Genomic DNA, 14369 nt, shown 5'->3' on the forward strand with positions numbered 1-14369 from the left:
TTATTTATTTTATTAACAAAATTGTTATTTATCATAAAAATATTTTTAAAAAATTTTAATTATTTATTAATTTTTATAAGTTAAATAATTTAAATTTTTATTACATATAAATTTTAAATTAATATATTTAATAGTTATTTTTTATCTTCTTAAAATTTATCTTATTATCATCTATATTTATATCTAAACACATTTTTTTATAATTAATTTTAATTTCATCACTAATAATTAACTTCACCTCTATTATTATTTTTAATTTTATCAAAATTAATTTTACCGTCCATCTAAATACAAGTTAAGTATGTTATTAGGAAGAGTTTACTTGACCTTTAACCTCCAGATGTCTTTCATTCAATGGTAGATAGCTGTTGCAAATAGATTGGCAGAGTCCACCTGATGGTCTTGTAAGGTTGAATGTTGAATATAGGACAACCAAGTCTAATCCAAGAGAGTTGACTTGTTGTGGTCTATGTCGAGACAGTAGAGGCTATAGGATTTTCGAGTTTGATTGCATGCTGGGAAACTTGATTGGGGAAACATACTCAAGGCTTAACCTCATGCTATCTTTGTTGGGATGGCAGTAGCTTGGAAACATGGTTATAGAAGAGTGATTGTGGAATCAAACTCTCCTCTCAAGGTTCGTATCTATAGCAAGGGAAGCAAATTAGTGTGCTGATTTTATGACTTTTTGGAGTCATACTGTTGAGGGTGATTTTTGTAAGTCGGACAGATCTCCGGACTTAATTTCTTCTGAGCCTGAAGCATATGCAAGAGAATCTGTTGGGAGTAACAAGAGTTAGAGCTTGTTTTTTTAAAGCGATTTTAATTGCTATTATGTAAAAACAAATGAAGGTGATGTATATTTGGTAACGTAAAAGCGACAGAAAATGTGGGAAACTCGACGGTGTAGCGACAGAATAGAAATCATACAAGTTTTGCTTGCATGATCCAAAAGTAAGCCAACGATGAGTGTTATAAAGGGAAGCTTGAATTAATTAATTCCTCCTTAAGTACAGTCATTGCAGGATCACTTCAGTCACTTTTATCAAAGGAGTTCGGAGTTAATTTTGCCAGTTACCACCCATGGTAGTTTTTACCTTGTCTTTTATGGTTGAATGGTAGGAGCCTAATCCCTATGAAATAATGAGTAGGTTGGCCATTATTCTTTATTTTACTGCGTAAAAATAAACAATATGGAGCCCCATTTTTGGTCCCATTGTATAAACAGAAATGCAGAGCTTTGAGGATTGATTCTTTTGTCATTGTTCAATCCCCATGTGATTATTGACCCAATACAGTTATTATTGGTAGAAAACATTCACATGGAGTTCGTATATATTGTCTTTTTATAACCTAAGATGGTCCCTTGACTATTATCTCAGATTCACGTTATAGAAAAAAAAGTTTTGAAATTTGGGTATATGCCAATTTGGGAGCCACAACATGAGAGCAATGGGTAATTAGTGAAAAGATGTTGGCCTGGTGATAATGATGTGAACAGCTGAATAATCCTGAATTTGAATATTTATAAACACATAATGACATGATTTGAACTTAATTTTATTCTAATTTTTATAACTCAATTCTTTGAATAAAAAAACATGCACCCATTATTGAGCTAAATATAAAAAAAAAAAGACAGCAGCTTGTAATAGTTGTATCACCAATAAACTTCAGAAATCACATGAAATCTTTCTTAATTTTTGTGAAATTCTCTAACAGATAATTAATGTGTGATGAGGCCGGAGATGGAACTCCCCAGTGTGGGTAAATTGGTGGGGGGTTTTGCTACGGCTTTGGACTCAATTTTAGAGACAAAAACACATCATGCGATTGTTAATGTTATTCAGTAATCATGGAAACATTTTTTAAGGTTGTTAGTTGTTAGCATCAGCTGATCATAAGCATTTACTCCGTTACATGGATCGATGGATCAATCAATGATCAATGAAGTTCCTATAGATACAAGGCGAAGGCATATTTTGGTTGGTGTTAGCTATTTTTTTAAGTTGCGAGATGGTTTAATTTTTCAACCAACTTTCAAGCTCATGAAAGAAAGTTAGATTGAGAAGAAAGCAGCCAGGGACTTGAAGAGAAAGGCAGGTGAAAATGTAGTCATGATACAAGGTTAAATGGAACATTATGGAGCTACCATCATGATCACCGATATCCAATTAATTAATATACAAATACATGTTTGTCATTTATATTATTGCTATACAATATTGTTGAAGCCCCTCTTGCACACGCAACTAAAGCCTTTTGAGCTTTTTAAACTTCAAAGGTGAAACATGTTGATAAATGAAGTGGGGATTTAAATATCCCTGCTGTGACTATATAAATAAGAACAATGCATTCAAGTATTGGCACACCAGATACAGAGTCCTGTCCCAACTCCTTGGAAAACTAACAGCAAAAATCACTGGCCGACACACTGAGAAGTAACTAGAGAGAGAGAGAGAGAGAGAGAGAGAGAGAGTTGTCTGTTGCTTGGTTATGGGGAGGAGTCCTTGCTGCTCAAAAGAAGGCTTGAATAGAGGAGCATGGACAGCAATGGAAGACAAAATACTGGCAGACTACGTTAAAATTCATGGCGAAGGACAGTGGAGAAACCTGCCAAAAAGAGCAGGTGAGAGAGCATTTGCATTAGGTTTGAACTTTGGACTATAATCTGAAACTTCAAGGAAGAATTTATTAAAGCTAAAGTTGTGCTATATATGGCTCAAGCAGGTCTTAAAAGATGCGGGAAGAGTTGCAGGTTAAGGTGGCTAAATTATCTGAGACCTGATATCAAGAGAGGGAACATTACTCCTGATGAAGAGGAACTCATTATCAGGCTTCACAAACTCCTGGGAAACAGGTAGGAATCTTTTCCCCCTTCCCACCCCATTTATCAGATGCAAAACCTGGCAAAACTGAAGCTACATATTTCAATTATGTTGCATTGTTAGCCAATTAAATCAAACTTCTGACAGGTATATACTACGAATCATGGAGGTTACTGTCAAAACGTCATCATTGGTCGGTTTAAAAGTATATGCATGATCATAAATAATACAAATGCTTTTAAAACAGATCTAAACAGCCTATTCCCTTTTTTTTTCTTTTTTTTTCCCTTATCTTCTCTATTTTGTGCTAGGGAAAAAGGAAAAGAACACTATTAATTGATGTCGATGGAAATTGTGTTGAGTGCAGGTGGTCTCTTATAGCTGGGAGGCTTCCAGGGCGAACAGACAATGAAATCAAGAACTATTGGAACACCAACATCAGCAAAAAGTTGCAAGGCCAACAAAGCCACTCTTTAAGTAACCGTAAACCGTCAAATCAATCCCAAAACAAGGCTAATACCACCATTAAAACATTCTTCAGGCAGCCTTCTCAAGCAAATTCCAATTCATGCGTGATCAGGACCAAGGCAACAAGGTGCACAAAAGTTTTCCTTAACAGGCCAGAACCAGAACTTGAAGACACTAAACCATCACTGCTACGACCCTCTTCGCTGTCTGAGGAGCTCGAATCATCAGAATATGTGCCCAAGGAGGATAACGATCCATCAAATTTCATGATCGATTTAGAGGTGGATGAAAATTTTTTATCAGAATTTCTTCTCAATTCCGAATTCTCACAGCTACAGCCATCTCATTTTCAAAACAAAGGAGATAGTTACAGTAACTCTGACACATGTGAACAAGGCCAATATACATCAACAAATTCTGATCAATCCCTTGTCTTTTCTGATGATATGATGCAAGACGTGGACTTTTCATCCCTAGCTTCTTTAATGGAGTCTGAATTAGACTGGCTTGAAGACCAAGCAGACCCTAATTAATTACTAAAACCACCAAAAACTCGTTCTATATATTTAATATCATGATGTATATTAATGCTTAGACATCTTGGAGTACTAGCTAGTGAAGTGGTTTTCTTGATTATGATCTGATCCCTGACCATTCTTGATTGAACTTTTTGTATAAGGAACCTTTATTTCTTGATCCCACTCTTTCTTGGCCGTTATTGGGAGACAATTTTATGTGTCTTGATCATCATCTGTCCCCCCCTTTTTTTTCCTGATCATATTCATTTTTCTTTTCCTTTCCTTTTTCCTTTTACTAGATGAGCATTTACTAGATGTATCTATCATTTTACTAAAACTCGGATTTGAATTCTTCTTTTATCACAAAGAAAAACCTAAACCCATGAAAACTTAGCTCAAATAATTAAGAAAGTAAAAAGGAGCTCTCATTTGCTCTTCCATATATAGTTTATTCTCGGCCTTGACTATTTCATCAGACATGAATCCAGATTTAAAGTGACTTATTTATTTTTAAGCTCAATCATGATTTATGATTTTTTTTATTGATTACAATTACAACAATAGAAATTTCTATTACAAACTTCATATATATCACATATTACATTTATATAAAAGAAATGAATAAACAAATTAACATGAAGTAATTGGACTAAACCACATGTAATGGGGTTTAAATCTGAAACTTATTATTAGGTCATGGTCTACTAGAAATATTAGAAGCATTGACATACAAAAATGCGATACATGTGATTGCCCCTCTTTTAAAAGTTTCCTCCCTATATATATTGCTTGAGCTTCCATTAGGAATCCATCGATCGAAACCGATGGTGATTTAAAAGTTCAAAATCCGGGTAAACGATTCTCCTATCCTCGAAAATTTTGAGTTTGGCTTTTCTCTATTGAATTGTATTTATCAATAGTGTTATTAAATCATCAAAATTACTGAAGTTCAATTGTTTCTTTATATTTGAAAATTAAATCTTTTAGTATTATTCTTTTGCTTACCCGTTCTGGCTGGACTTTTGGCTTTTTGATGTTGCTTTAGTTAGTGGCTTTAATTATTGATGGGTTTTAACTAAATTATTATACCATATGAAGATGAATTTAATTATGGATTTAAATAAGGCTAAAAAAATTGATCAGTAGGATTCTTATAATAAAATAAATGATGATATAAAGGTGCCCAAATTATTTGAAACTTTGGTAACATATATATTTTACAATGGTCCACTTGGCTTGGATTATGGGGACAATTCTTTCTTATATATAAGATTGTGAAGAAAATTCATTCGATTATTAAAATGTGGCTTTTGCTAGGTGAGATTCTGCTTATTTTTTGTCGTATAGATTTAGAATAAAACATTTTATAATGTAAATTATTTAATATATAAGTGCATAAGTGCATATCATTCCAATTTTTTGTTTTTATTAAAAGAAAATAATTTGAAAAAACCAATCATATTGTTTTCTAATAAAGAATTTCGCATTTGATTTGGTAAGTTAGGTCGATGCATATTATATCAAATAATAAATTTTTTTTATATCAAACTAAGTATACCCATAATTAATTAGAGTTTTGTGACATTGCCAGGATTAGTTGACTCACCTCATCATTTTCATGTCACCAAATCTTCTTTCTAAAATTGGTGGAAATTTATGTCATATAATTTAAATAGTAAAATTATTTTTAGGAGAAGCTTATAATATATAGCTTTTGGCAAACCCTAAACGTTAACTTCTGAATCCAATATACTATAGACTTTGGAAAAGTCATTAAAAACCGTATCATTCATTGCTTATATCAAATAATATTTAAAAAGTTTTACATCAATACTATATTGCTTCTATTAATGTTTAGAAAATTTTCACACCTATTGATTTTTCTTTTTTTATGATAAGAGGTTGAAACTTAAGGGATTGAAAAAGAAGAATTATAAATGTTAGGAATTGAATCTTAATTTTACGAAAATCTATCTCTTGATTAAATTTTTTTCATACATTTACTTTTTTTACTTTCCATTATTATTATTGCTTCTATTAATGTTTAGAAAATTTTCACACATTGATTTTTCTTTTTATATGATAAGAGGTTGAAACTAAGGGATTGAAAAAGAAGAATTATAAATGTTAGGAATTGAATCTTAATTTTTCGAAAATCTATCTCTTGATTAAATTTTTTTCATACATTTACTATTTTTACTTTCCATTATTATTTGTGACAACATTGACTAATTAGGCAAGAGATAGGTTTTTTTTTTTTTTCTGGGATTAGGTTTTAGGTATTTATGTGTAATCTTTTTCTACTTTATTAATATTTTTTATATTTGAGGTTATTAAGATTTAAAATTAGATAATTAAAGTTAAGAGTTCAACATTCTATCAATAGATCACATACTTTATTAATTATTATATAATAAAACTATGGTATCCAAAATTCAATATCAGTTAACTTCAAATAAAAAATTATGAAAGAATTGAAATATCTCTATTTAATCATTAATTTTGTGGGTTTAAATTAAAAAAAAAAATGGAACAACCATGATGGGCTCCCTTTGGGTTTGATTAAAAGGGCTTCAATGATCCTCAAACACGGCCTTAAATTAATCTAACTTTTCTAAATGAGCTCCGCCCTTTTTTCACCACGCCCTACAAGAAATTGGAAAGTCAAAAATCTACAGTGGAAGTAGCAATTTCTTGAACCTCGGTCTAAAACTCACCTCTGAACCCGCGTTCTAGCTCAGGTAACCCATGGCAGCTGAGTCACCCAGTTCTGTTCGAAAAGGTCAATCATCGAAACCACACTGAAAAAAACCCTTGAACCTTGGTTTTCCGATATCCTGTTTCGATTTTAACTAATTCTTTAATTAGGCTTAAAATTTCGGGTTTTTTGTTTACTTATTTTTTTGTTAAGTGCTTTTTCCTAACCCTTTTTTTTTTCTTGTGGTTTTCAATTTGGTGCAGTTGTTGTCCATTTGAGAGCAACTGGAGATGCCCCAATACTAAAACAAGCCAAGTTCAAGGTATTTCTTTGATTTTTATTTCCATTAATTATACCCTCGAGAGGGTTTAGTGTTCTTCAATCTAGATTCTAGAATAAATTTTTATGAGAAAATTTGCAATTTTGATCAAATAACAGGATAATTGTATATCATTTGAGTTTTGATCTTAAAAGTGGATTCTTGATAAGGATTACCTTCTGCTTTGAATGGTATTCTGATTAGTTCTTAGTTATATTCTGTACCCTAGTAATGGGAGAGGGTTTTTTTCTCCTTTGGAAATTTAGGTTTCTTAATCCGTGACTTAATTTCCTGGAGAAACAATGGAACCTTGTTTTTTTTTTTTTTTTTTTCATAAAGTTTTGGTAATGTTTTTGTTTCTGGGCCATAAATATTTTTTAGAGAAAGCATTTTGATTCATACATTCTTAGACGTGCTTCTTGGAGTTAATTTTTTATAATGAAATCGTATGATGTTAAATATATCTACTGTGGGGCTCGAATCTAAGACTTGGCTTTGCATTATGTAAAGCACTTGTAAACCAATGAGCATGTTTTTGATTGCGCACTTGGTATGGACTTGTAACTAGAAGCTTTAGTTTGCACACAAACACGATGTAGGATTTTAGTTGATATTGCAATTGGAGTTTTGTGCTTCAGTGTGAAGCGATTCCTTAAATCATGTTCTTGACTTACTTAGTCTAATATTTCAGGGTTTTCATGTGAAGTAATAATATAGATAAACTATGCACTTTTGAAACCTGGATTTTTCATTCAAACACTTCTTTCATGTAATGGTTGTTATTAAATGAATTGAAATGTATCTATCCTTTTTTAAAAACCTTTTGACGTGACAGATACTTGGATCTGACAAATTTGCTAAAGTAATTGATTTTTTACGGAGGCAACTGCACCGGGATACACTGGTAATCTATTTTTATATATGGTAGTTTTGAAAAATTAATTTCAATCTTTTTGTTTGGGTGGTATTAATTTCTTGTCCCTTGTTTTGTAGTTTGTGTATGTCAACAGTGCTTTCTCTCCAAACCCAGATGAATTGGTGATTGACCTGTATAATGTAAGTCAATATACTTGCACACTTTCTCTTGCTGGCGTTAGTTCTGTGAATTACACTTTTGGGAATATCCATAGATTCTATATTGTGGAATTGACATGGTGTATCTTCATTCATGACTAGACGATTGTACTAAAACACAAACCAGAATAGGAAACAACAAAGATATTTAGCGTAGAAATTTACTTGTTTTTTTATGCAAATGTGTCATTGTTAGATACAGAACATTTATTCGTTTTATATAATGATAATCACAAAGATCACTGTACTTTCAATTTTATGGAATCAACTCGGTCATAGCATATAGTATTAACTAATAACTTGCTTTGTCTCTTAATAGAGTTCAAAATACACATGAAGATACCTAGAAAATTTTATTGCTTGGCTGGCCTTGTCAGTCTAACTGGTGCTGCCTTTGCATTGCAGAATTTTGGTTTTGATGGTAAACTGGTGGTTAATTATGCCTGTTCTATGGCATGGGGCTAACTCTTGAATCTCGATGATGGATATACCGAGAGTCTGAGATAGAACTTTCAAGTAATAACACCAGCTCCTTTGTTTCCTACAATTCTCCATTGTGAATAGTCCTTGTAGAGCCATCCTCTTTAATATTTCTTTTTTTTTCTTTTCCTTTATCTCTGAAATAATGGTGTTTCTGTAACAGAAACTAACTTCTTACTTCGAGGCAGCAAGGAAATATTATTGGTGGTATTCTGAGGATTCTGATGGAGACATTGATTGGAACAGCAGTTAATGTGCGTCTATCATTTTGTTTTTCTTTTCTTTGTTGCTGATTTCATTAACATGTTCAAGCTATAGATTTTGGCGTTATGCATCTTGTACATTCCTACTTGTTTATAATTCAAAATTTGAAAGCCTCCCTTGGTTCACATGCTTCAAGTACGTTCTGTATTTTTTTTTTTTGCTCTGTTGATTGGCAGCAATTGTCAAATACACTCTTTCAAGACAAATTATCCTTAGGAATCATGCTGCTTACCTTCACTCCCTTCAGAAATTATCACTCTTTAGTGCTTGCCATTATAACTTTATCAAATGTTTGCCATGCGTCAGAAACTTTGTCGAATGACCTTCCAATGTGTACGGTTATTGTACCCATTATGGCTAATGACTTCATAGTTCAAAGATGCCATACTAAAACAGTAGATGATGGTTTTTTATCAGGCGGGAGCCACCAAAGCCTGGACTCTTTTGTTATTCATTCTCGTAGTATGGAAGTAAATGGCGAAGGGATATTGTTTGAGCGGTCATGGATTTTGCAATAATGCTTCTTCAAGCTAAATACCTTCTGTAGTAAACAGTCTATAATAGATCGAGAAAGTGACGTGAGACGAAAATTTCACAGGAAAAGTAGAGTTCGGACACTCTGCTGGCAATAGTTTTGAAACTAAATTGAGGTAATCTTAAATCATGATTCTTTACTAAGATCAGATAGGCGGGATCCACTATTAAACAACGAGCATGGGGGAGTTCCGTACCCAGATAGACGAAATGGCATTAAACTAAATAAATCAAAACCTACATGATTGAAGTCCTTACTAATAAAATTCAGCTCCAGACATATATTCTTACAAGTATATGTCAGATTAGATGATCCTTTGTCCTTGCTGATGTCTTCCGTGTGCTGAATAATTATCTTGTTCATAAGTGGACTTTGGCAACATTTTGTTTTTTGACAATGCTTTCGTTGATTTTTGGTGCTAGAATGGAATCTGAATTCACATTACATCAAAGTAGGACTCGAAAAGAGACAAGGCGAAAAAGTCCATGAGTTCCAATGGTACATATATCAGTTAAATTTGTTCCTAGGATGAATGGGTAGTTTTCAGTAGATTGGGATGGGGACAGGTTTTTAAGGAGAAAACTATGTCCCATTTGTGCACTCTTAAGTTTGAGCACTCTACCCAAAGCGAGCGGTTTAGGTCTCCAGACAACAAGGTTTTATTTAAATGATTTAAGAAATTAATTTGGATGATATTAAAAATAAACTTGAAAATTAAATTAGTTACTGCAACGATAACATCAATTATTGTAACGATAAAATTAAAATTAATTATATAAATATATATTTGAATGCAAATGAAACAATAATTGTAAAAAAAATTGCAATAAAAAATAAAATGGCAATTAAAAACATTAAATTAAAATTTATATGTAATAAAAAAATTTAATTATTTGATATTTATGAAAATGATTTAAAAATATTAAAATTATTTTTATTTTAAATAACAAATTTTTAATAAATAATTAAAAATTAATAAAAATAATAGTAATATATCAAATGAATTTTTAATATATATATATATATATTGAATTCTTAATTTTTTTATTTACTATACAAATAAAGTTCAAGTGTTTCACATTCCAATTCAATTAACTCCGTGAGTATATGGGTTCTCAGCCTTTAATTTTAAACTTCTTGATATAAAGGTCAAATGGTAATAAAAGGATATTAGAAGCACAAAAAAGTCCAAAGGAAGGTGTGGTAGCTCACCAAACCCCCTCCTCAGCAGTGGACAATCGACCCTTCCATGTCGGCACAATCGTGCCGTAACTTCGTTACCCAAACGAAAAACTTTAGCGTATATACACAAAAAAGATGCTTTATCGCAACAAACAATAGGCACGATTGAATCCAAATCAGGCCTAAGGCCATCTTCGAAAAGGGGGAGGGGAGATATGGAAACTTTGCCAGGTTAAAGCAACAGGAATTGATGCCAAGTATTAATGTCAAGTATTAATGTACAATACAATCTCTATCATCTTCGATCTTACAAAAGAAAGTTTGATGCAAAGAAGTTCACTTGGATGAGTTGCAGTAGCGTGTATCCAGATATGGCTTTGCCCTGGCGATCGGTCGTCGCATTGGCTCAGCTGAATGACTGATAAATGGATTCAGTAATGGTCACAACCAAAGTTCTTTTGTTTGCTAACGTATGAAATATGAATGTTATTTTGAGATGAAAGAAGACCTCTTTTTTTCCGGCGAAAGTGTCATTCCTGTTACTATTGGCTTGTAGGACTACGGCTACATGTTTTTAACTGACATGAAGCCTTTTGTCTCATCAGACTAATCTGATAAATTATTGAGTCCACAGTATTTCAAACAGACTTTTTCACATTTTTATCACTCTTTTGCTATCTTTTCAACCACTTTTATCATAATAGAAAGATTCTGTATACCGTTTGAGAACTATAGTCCAAAAACTACAGTATATAATCGCTTTCCTGTGTCTCCCTCAATTGCCTTGTTAATCTCTTTCCAGTTCTCTTCCTTTTCTAATTTTCTTGTCTGTTTTCTCCTATTTTGTTTTACCTTTTGGTCTAATGACCTTTCGAAAAAAAAAAAAAAAAACACTGAAGGATATTTCCTTTACTAAGTGATTAGGACCAATCAAAAGAGTTGTGCTGCAGCTTACCATTACAGTAACTAGGAGAGCTGACACAAAACATTAATCCTGCCGAATTCATGAACAGATAACTAAGTTTTACAGATTTAACATGGATGGCATCAAATTCATGATCATGGAGATAGAAACAAATGCTTGCACTTTCATAAAGTTTCAATTAAAAACCTCATCAACTTCAAAAAATCTGTTCATCCAGTCCAAGTTCAGGGGATCCTCATTTGAGAAATTAAAGAACTCATCCACATCGAAGCTGATATTTGAGTCCTCACCTCCAGTAGATGTATTCTCTTCTCTCACTTCTTCTTTGGCATTCTCCACTTGTCTCTTTTGAGCTTTGCAGCCTTGTCTAGCTGCAGCTCCACTTTGTTTCTCTTTCTGGTTTATTTTCTTGCTCAAATGAGAATTCCAGTAGTTCTTGATCTCGTTATCTGTTCTTCCTGGTAATCTTCCAGCAATCAAAGACCATCTGAGGGAAAACCATCAGATAGATAAAGCTTTTCAATCATTAACTCCAACTTGGAAGATATATATATACATATCGCAAATCCAAATTCATATTTAGAATTCTGAATTAACCTGTTTCCAAGGAGTTTATGAAGCCTAAGTATCAAATCCTCTTCTTGGTCTGATATATTTCCCCTCTTAATGTTAGGCCTCAGATAATTCATCCATCTCAGCCTGCAACTTTTACCGCACCTATTTAAACCTACAATAAAAAAAGGAAAAAAATCAGCAAACCCCCAATCAAATGGGCTTCAATTCAACCAAGGTATAGGCTATCTGACCAATTACTTGGTTACCTGCTTTGATTGCAACTGTCTTCCACCTTTTAGCACCATGAACTGCAATAACCTCAGCCAATTTTCTATCTTCTTCAGCTGTCCACGCTCCCTTGTTGACTTCTCTCTTACGGGATACATTTTCTTCCATTTTAATGGTCTCTTCTTTCAAAGGAGCCATTATTAAACCTTTTTTTCCTTTTGCGTTTGTTCGAGGAATGGCTATAAATGAAAGGGAGAGAGAGGCTGGATGAGGTGTGAGAGACGTATGTTACTTTTCTAGTGAGAGTGTTGTTTTTTCGATGGATTGGCCGGTTCGGGTTCACTGTGTTATCTACCCTTCTTGGTGTTGGAGAAGAACCTCAACTACCACTCAAGTACATAGATATGTATTTATATATGTGAAAGATATAAGTATTGAGACCATTGAATTTGGCAGCTGCAGACATCATAAAAAAGGACAGCCATGATAGATTTGATGATTGAGTAATGAGAATTCTGTAAAGTTTGTACAAAGCTGCAGATTATGACAAAGGCTGCTGGCTGCTGTTTGCTGCTAGCTTCAAGCCCTTCTTTTAAGAAAAAAAAAAAGAAAGATTAATGTATTTATATCATAATTATGTCCTTAAATATTCATAGTGCGCCTGTCACTGCTTTTTGGAAAAGAGGAAGGAAAAAAATAGCATTGGGTAGAAATTATATGGCTATGGAATAGTAATAAAAATTCCCCATGTTAATAAGCAGGTTTGGCATGTAGTTCCAAATGGAAGACTAATTGTTGCATCTGAAAGTAATTTCTCTTTGGGTTTTTTTTTTTCTCTCCTTTTAGCATGTGCTAAACATTATAGTATATTGAAAGCATGAAGCTTTATGCTAAAAGGGTCAAATAACAAAAGGGTAAACCTATGGATAGAGAAGCAGACAAGGAGATGAATACAATTATTGGTTAATAATATATTAATAAGTGAGTGTAGCTTCGTCTTTCAAGGATGTATATACTTTTCAGAGCCATTTAAAAGAAAAACTAAATCTGAATCAAAGTGGGTGCATAAAGAATAATTGTGACTGGTTAATAGTTAGACTCAGAATAACTCTGACGGATTAATTGTTAGACTTTGCTAAGGCACCTTTATTTTATTTTGTTTTACTATTTTTCTTTTTTTTTTTTTAGCAAAGGTTTGAATTTTGAAGTCTCTGTCTTGAATATACTTCTAGACCCATATGACTACCATTTCAAAATAATTAATCCACCTGGTAGCTAGTAAGTTGCTAATCTTTTTCATTATATCCGATATTTTATAATTTCATGTATGATTAACATTTTAATAAATCGGCTGTTAAATCTAACAGTATAATTGAATTCGTCATGTATGGCAAAGTTTCGAATGTATTCTAAAATTTATGAATTTATGGTATCTTATCCTAAGTTGACATCTTTATGTCTTCCAAGTTAATTAACTTAGTTTGATCTTTGAGATACATACGAAAAGCATCAGTACATAGCAGGAAGGCAGCAACCACACCAAAAGTATTCTAATTTTTATTGAGAATGTTTTGGCTATAATTAACTTTGGTATTTACTTGAATGATATATCATAAGCATGCAACTATGTTGATATTCATTACATTAGCAAATTACAAATTCAGCATCATTCTGTTTGTTCTATATATATTCTACTCAAAATACGCATGCTTTTTACTTCATTAAATTAAAAAAGAAAATAAAGGCTTAATCATGGTGGAGTTAGGTTAGGATTTGGTTTTATTTTAAGGGTTAGGTGAAATGAAATAATAATAATAATAATGAATTAATATAACTTTTGTTGGACCAAATTAAGATTATGGTTGTGTGATAGACTAAAGTTTAATTACACTGATAGCATATCTGATCTTTTAGCCTAGGATAGCTAATAGTTTGGAAGCTTGTGGCATGCAGCTGGATCTTCTAATTCGTGAATTGGATTCATTCATTCTGCAGATTTCCAGGGATATGTATTCTCTTCCTCGATTCACAGGATGGAAGACTAAACTATTAAGTAGTTGTAAATGATTTGGAATCATTCAATTCTAATATTCCATATTAATCTTTGTCACATGCATCAACATATAATATATATCGATGCCAGTTTCTTTTAACACTGAAAGAGAGAAAGATCACATGCAATGTGTAGGGGGAAGAGCTTTTCGTATATAATTTATTTAAGTTTGATCAAAAGATGGATTAACTACCGAACAAAAACTATACAGTCTGCATTCATCCAAACAAAGATGCCAGCTT

General features: G+C 32.5%; 3 protein-coding genes across 4 annotated transcripts; 2 read left to right on the forward strand and 1 right to left on the reverse strand.

Annotated features, from left to right (window-relative positions):
* The first annotated feature begins 2344 nt into the window (after nucleotides 1–2344).
* On the forward strand, nucleotides 2345–4028 carry LOC111274689 (transcription factor MYB1-like). The gene is made up of 3 exons (XM_089755026.1): nucleotides 2345–2629; nucleotides 2731–2860; nucleotides 3196–4028. Exons 1-3 carry the CDS (start codon nucleotides 2497–2499, stop codon nucleotides 3827–3829), a joined length of 897 nt encoding a protein of 298 aa, XP_089611152.1. The 5' UTR covers nucleotides 2345–2496; the 3' UTR covers nucleotides 3830–4028.
* Nucleotides 4029–6432: 2404 nt separating this feature from the next.
* LOC111274691 (ubiquitin-like protein ATG12) lies at nucleotides 6433–8774 on the forward strand. Of its 2 annotated transcripts, XM_022859536.2 has the most exons (6): nucleotides 6437–6596; nucleotides 6776–6834; nucleotides 7667–7735; nucleotides 7825–7887; nucleotides 8311–8421; nucleotides 8549–8774. In XM_022859536.2, exons 1-5 carry the CDS (start codon nucleotides 6563–6565, stop codon nucleotides 8368–8370), a joined length of 285 nt encoding a protein of 94 aa, XP_022715271.1. In that variant the 5' UTR covers nucleotides 6437–6562; the 3' UTR covers nucleotides 8371–8421; nucleotides 8549–8774. The 2 variants fall into 2 exon arrangements, with proteins under 2 accessions (XP_022715270.1, XP_022715271.1); XM_022859535.2 differs by lacking the exon at nucleotides 8311–8421 and having other exon boundaries at nucleotides 6433–6596.
* A 2568-nt stretch (nucleotides 8775–11342) lies between these two features.
* Nucleotides 11343–12414, reverse strand: LOC111274690 (transcription factor MYB114-like). The gene is made up of 3 exons (XM_022859534.2): nucleotides 12113–12414; nucleotides 11889–12018; nucleotides 11343–11778 (listed from the first exon to the last, which is right to left on the reverse strand). Exons 1-3 carry the CDS (start codon nucleotides 12270–12272, stop codon nucleotides 11466–11468), a joined length of 603 nt encoding a protein of 200 aa, XP_022715269.2. The 5' UTR covers nucleotides 12273–12414; the 3' UTR covers nucleotides 11343–11465.
* Nucleotides 12415–14369: the final 1955 nt, after the last annotated feature.

Source organism: Durio zibethinus, chromosome 26, assembly GCF_047325235.1.
Source record: "Durio zibethinus cultivar Kanyao isolate XHJ-2024 chromosome 26, ASM4732523v1, whole genome shotgun sequence".
Lineage (NCBI taxonomy): Eukaryota > Viridiplantae > Streptophyta > Magnoliopsida > Malvales > Malvaceae > Durio > Durio zibethinus.

What these genes read in the sequence shown, in the direction of transcription:
- LOC111274689 (XM_089755026.1), top strand. Translation starts at nt 2,497, where the DNA reads ATGGGGAGGAGTCCTTGCTGCTCAAAAGAAGGCTTGAATAGAGGAGCA. An exon ending in AAACCTGCCAAAAAGAGCAG is followed by an intron (nt 2,630 to 2,730) that starts GTGAGAGAGCAT and finishes TGGCTCAAGCAG; the next exon opens with GTCTTAAAAGATGCGGGAAG. An exon ending in CACAAACTCCTGGGAAACAG is followed by an intron (nt 2,861 to 3,195) that starts GTAGGAATCTTT and finishes TGTTGAGTGCAG; the next exon opens with GTGGTCTCTTATAGCTGGGA.
- LOC111274690 (XM_022859534.2), bottom strand. Translation starts at nt 12,272, where the DNA reads ATGGCTCCTTTGAAAGAAGAGACCATTAAAATGGAAGAAAATGTATCC. An exon ending in GACAGTTGCAATCAAAGCAG is followed by an intron (nt 12,019 to 12,112) that starts GTAACCAAGTAA and finishes TTTTTATTGTAG; the next exon opens with GTTTAAATAGGTGCGGTAAA. An exon ending in CATAAACTCCTTGGAAACAG is followed by an intron (nt 11,779 to 11,888) that starts GTTAATTCAGAA and finishes GTTTTCCCTCAG; the next exon opens with ATGGTCTTTGATTGCTGGAA.
- LOC111274691 (XM_022859535.2), top strand. Translation starts at nt 6,563, where the DNA reads ATGGCAGCTGAGTCACCCAGTTCTGTTCGAAAAG. An exon ending in TAAAACAAGCCAAGTTCAAG is followed by an intron (nt 6,835 to 7,666) that starts GTATTTCTTTGA and finishes TTGACGTGACAG; the next exon opens with ATACTTGGATCTGACAAATT. An exon ending in AACTGCACCGGGATACACTG is followed by an intron (nt 7,736 to 7,824) that starts GTAATCTATTTT and finishes CTTGTTTTGTAG; the next exon opens with TTTGTGTATGTCAACAGTGC.